Here is a 4,585-nt window from a genome sequence, read left to right on the forward strand (position 1 = left end):
GAGGCGCTACTTCACGGTCAGGGCGGCTAGAGTCTGGAACCAGCTTCCAAGTGAGGTGGTGCAGGCTCCCACCCTGGGGGTTTTTAAGAGGAGGTTGGATGACCACCTTACTGGGGTCGTTTGACCCCAGTGCTCTTCCTGCCATGGCAGGGGGTCAGACTAGATGATCTGCTCAGGTCCCTTCCGACCCTAGAAACTATGAAACTATACCAGAAGACTAAGAAAATTCTCCCTGTTTTGTGCTGTTTGTGTACTTGCATTACATGGTTTGGATAGTGAAATTAGACTGTCAGCTTCCTGTCTTCTTTTTTGGTTTTGCTTTCTGGCTCTCATGCAGCAGTGATGACTTTCAGTTCATCTCTGCCAAGGAATGGACAAGTAAAGATTTTCATTTGCATAAACAATTTGCAATCCTCTTCTATATATAGTTTAAACCGTCTGTTTTCTGAAAGGACGTTGAGCTTGGCAAAGAGATGGTTCTCTGCAGTTGCTTTTCAGCTCTGGAACTCCTGCCCTCCTGAGGCATTCAGCAACCATAGCTAGGCTCAGATGTTGTTTACTGGGTCTCCGTTATATGATGTGATATGATATTTGTATGATATTGCTAGTTGTCCTTTTTAAGTTGTTTCTCTGACTTGTTACTTTCCCTGAGCTTTTGTTTGGAAGGGTAACACCTAAATCACACAAATAAATAGTGACACTGACAACCTGAAATCCTGTAAGTTTCCAAGGTAACTTCATGTGGAATACCTGCTACTGCAAAATGACAGAGATTGTGAATAATACTACCTCATAGTCACATTTGTATAATTTTTTTTCTCTTTGCTTGTGAATCACCCAGTCAGAGAAAGGAAGAATGACAGCCTGTTCACCAAATATTATTTAATTCACAAAGTAAAACTGAAATAAACTTTTTAACCTTTCAGTTATAATCTTATTTATAATGCTAGTAGACATGCATTACCTTTAAATAGAAATATTTTTCTAAAATTGACATAAATACATCTTCAGCATAGCATTTGGTCCAAGTTAAATTTAACAACTCCACAATAGCTATATCCATAATGAACAGTTTTGACAGTTTCTAGTATGCACTAGCTAGGAAGTCTGGTAGCTGTGACATTCATTGTTTTGGGGGAGGGAGGTGTCTTTCCTTTCCCTGCAACAAGAACAACAACAACAAAAAAAGGGTGGTGGGGTGGGGAGGACAGACCACCAAACAATCACCAGAGCAAATTATGAATCTTCCTCATTTTCAAAGTATAACTTTTTGGTATAGTTGTAGGTGGTGATATTGAAAAGGAAACGGCAGTACTTGAAGTTGTATGCTTTCATCATTGTCAAATCTTTAGCTAACTTTAGCTAATTCTGTAGCTTTGGAATGTATTATATGCATCTTACTAATCAGTAACCTGTTAATGTTGGGGTCTTTTTTCATTATAGACTCTTTCAATGATTTGTATACTTCCTACACCATTTTCTGCATCCTTCTAATGTCTGTAGTGATACTGGTAATAAGCATCTTCAACGTTGAATTTTATGCAGGTGAGTTTTATAATTGCTGTAAGATACTTGACTGTAGCTAAATCAAACGACTATTATAAAGACAAGTTATTTAAACTCTTTACTGGCATTGTGAACTGTGCATTGATATTTATATAAAGTTGAATACTTTTTTTTTTTTTTACTTAAAAGTACATATATTTTATCTTTGTGGTTGGAATATTACAGGGACTCAAAGAAAAAGCTGGCTTCACTATGGTCAGAAAATACTAAATAAAAAAAATCAAATGTACTTTAAAATTAGGGGTGTGTGAAGCTTCGGTTGCTGATTCGATTCAGAGAAGATTTGGCCCAATTCGGAGGCTGAATCACCAAATCCAGATTGAATTAGGAGACCAGTGGCTCACGGGCTCTTACTCGGCTGCCACTTTCTCTATTGCTCTGGCTGTAGGAGCAGCATCTGGGGGTCCCTAGGCTCTCCCTCCATCATTCACTTCCTGCCTTGGCTTCAAGGGAGCCCGCAGCTAGGGAGCTGAGGGCGAGACCAGGGCATCTCCACAGGCTGTGCAGCAAGGGGGAAGGAGGGGACACCCACACAGCATGTGACCCAGGGGGCCAGTGATTGCACTGGTGTGGCCCATGTGGGGTGTTTCCCCCACAGCTCATGTAGCCCCTGGTTGCCAAAAAGTTGGACAGACCTGCCCTGAACAGTTCACTTGCAGTTGAGTAAAATCAGCAAAGTATTAGCATAAGGGTGACAAGTGGGAACCAGATCTGTTCTGAGGGCTCATCACCTGAGGCTGCTGGACCCCCTGCAGCAGCAGTGTTAATTGCCGCAGCATAGCTCTGAAACTCTGGGAGTACACTCTGCTCCCTAAACCCTCCTCCCTCCCCTTGCCGCCTTAATGCCAACATTGGGGGTTTTAGTCATCCCTGGCTGCTAAAATCAGAGAAAAGGTGGCGTGAATGGCAGAGGTGTTAACTGCCTTTATTCTAGAGCTCACACTAGGCTGTGTTGGGAGAAGCTCCTGAAGAATGTTGAACTGAATGGAGAAACCTGTCAAGGGTGTGCTGTACATCTCTCTCAGTGACTTTTTCTACTGTAAAACTTTCTCTACTACCAAAAGCAGCTAGCACAGATATAGTATTTCATTTTAATGGCAGGTGATCATAATTCCCTCTTGGTTTTCATTTACAGTTGCACCTTCTATTCCCTGCTCTCGATTAGCGCTGATAGGAAAGATTATTCACCCACAGCAAGTTATCCATTCTGTTGTTCATGCAATAATGGGAATGCTGGTGGCCTGGTGTGCGGCAGTTATAACAAAGGGGAGGTTCCAGTTTCTTGCTCTACCCTGCACAGCTTCAGAAAGGTGACTGCTTCATTAATTAAGTACTATGCAAAGAGCATTATCTTGTCCTAAAGTCTGTTTACTATTGAAGAGGCATCAAATTTCAACATCTACTAGTTACAGTTTTCCAGAGAAAAATAATGTTTCTGTTATCAGCTGGGGGAGGAAGGAGGAAGCAGCTGTCTTTGTCATCCTTTTGTGAAGTTCACAGGGCTAGTTTACAAGAAATATGGCAGGGAAACTTGACCAGAAGCCTTGGAATGAAGTTGTGAGGATGAATAAGAGAAGGTAAGTTCAGCACTGAAAATATAAAAGTGACTTAAGAACCTGGATCTTCAGTCCTAAACAGTTCATCAGGAGAAAAACAGAGGCTGTCATGATTGTAAATAATAAAAACAGGTGGTAAGATTTTTAGCTTATATAAAAATTGTCCTACTGGACAATATTTGGGGAAGATTTCCATTCTGTTCATCAGATGAATAAAAATGAAACTCTGATTAACTGAAGTGGGAAACCAGAATGATCTCTAGAGTAGTAATTTAGAGGTGCGCCGATGTATCGGTCCATATTGGATGGCACTGATAGAAGGGAAATTGAGATTTTTGGCAATTGGCCTGCCCTCACTCTGCACAAATCCAGGGGACATATGACCCCCATACCTCCCTTGGGGGCGGACACAGTGGCGGGGAGCCCCCCCACCTTCCGAACAAGCCACCTGCGGCTCACCCCCTGTTCCACCCTGGCTGTATAATGCTGGCCCCTACCCCACTCCCTCCCTCACCATGGGAGCTTTGATCTGCCCCCCCACACCCTTTCTCCCCCACAGACTTACTGACCAGACACTGCTTGCCAAGGTGCCGAACTGCATATCTGTATCGGCCAAATAACTTTATTGGTGCACCCCTAGTAGTAATTGATAGCAGTAACTGAATAACGCCCCCTCTTTCCCCCCACCCCCTTTTTTAACTTTAGCTTAGATGCTGTTGCTTCGTATGTGTGCCTAAATGAGTACCACCTCTTTTTCCTGCTGTTTGGAGCTTTCGTGGGATACAGTTACAGTCTCCTGTATCTTGTAAACAATATGAACTATTTGCCATTTCCAGTTATACAGGTAAGAGGTTAAAAATCTGTGCAAAAAGAAATCTTTTATCTGCTCAAGTGATCAAAGGATGCACTGGATTTTTGTGATTCTAACATAGGTTTTATAAGTAGGGATCTACCTAAATCGCACCTGAAGTGCACTGTGCAGCAGCTCCTTTAATCTTGTTCTTTTCACTGTGTGCCTTACTCCCCCTCCGACTATTGGCAGAGTGGTGTCATGCTGCTGTCCGATCGCAGCGCAGGGGACCGGAACGGCAGGGTTAGAAGGGCCGGTTAGTTCTCTGTGGGACGGTTAACGCGAGTCCAGCTCACGTCGCCGGAAGAGACTGGAGGTGAGGTGATAGTCACGGAGGCGGAGAGTAGTTTAAGGTAGAGGTTTATTTACTCACAGTGAGCGTTGAGGAGAGAAATGAGATGCAGAGAAGTAGACTGCTAATCATGTCTACTTTAAGAGGGATGTGGACAGCATGGAGAGGGTCCAGAGGAGGGCCACTCGTATGATCAAGGGACAGCAGGGTAGGTCCTATGAGGAAAGGTTGCGGGACCTGAACCTGTTCAGCCTTCAAAAGAGAAGGCTGAGGGGGGATCTTGTGGCCTGTTATAAACTGGTTAGGGGGGATCAGCAGGCG

At 43.5% G+C, this 4,585-nt stretch overlaps 1 protein-coding gene across 1 annotated transcript in view; it reads left to right on the forward strand.

Moving 5' to 3' along the window:
- Positions 1-4,585, forward strand: part of NDC1 (NDC1 transmembrane nucleoporin) — a 35,295-nt gene that overhangs the window by 3,951 nt on the left and 26,759 nt on the right. The window contains exons 3-5 of the mRNA XM_019501276.1: positions 1,444-1,545; positions 2,702-2,876; positions 3,828-3,966. Of these exons, the coding sequence (XP_019356821.1) occupies positions 1,444-1,545; positions 2,702-2,876; positions 3,828-3,966 (416 nt within the window). The remainder of the gene's footprint in view (positions 1-1,443; positions 1,546-2,701; positions 2,877-3,827; positions 3,967-4,585) is intronic.

The sequence above is a fragment of the Gavialis gangeticus genome, unplaced genomic scaffold (genome assembly GCF_001723915.1).
Source record: "Gavialis gangeticus isolate Ggan-Ray unplaced genomic scaffold, GavGan_comp1, whole genome shotgun sequence".
NCBI lineage: Eukaryota > Metazoa > Chordata > Crocodylia > Gavialidae > Gavialis > Gavialis gangeticus.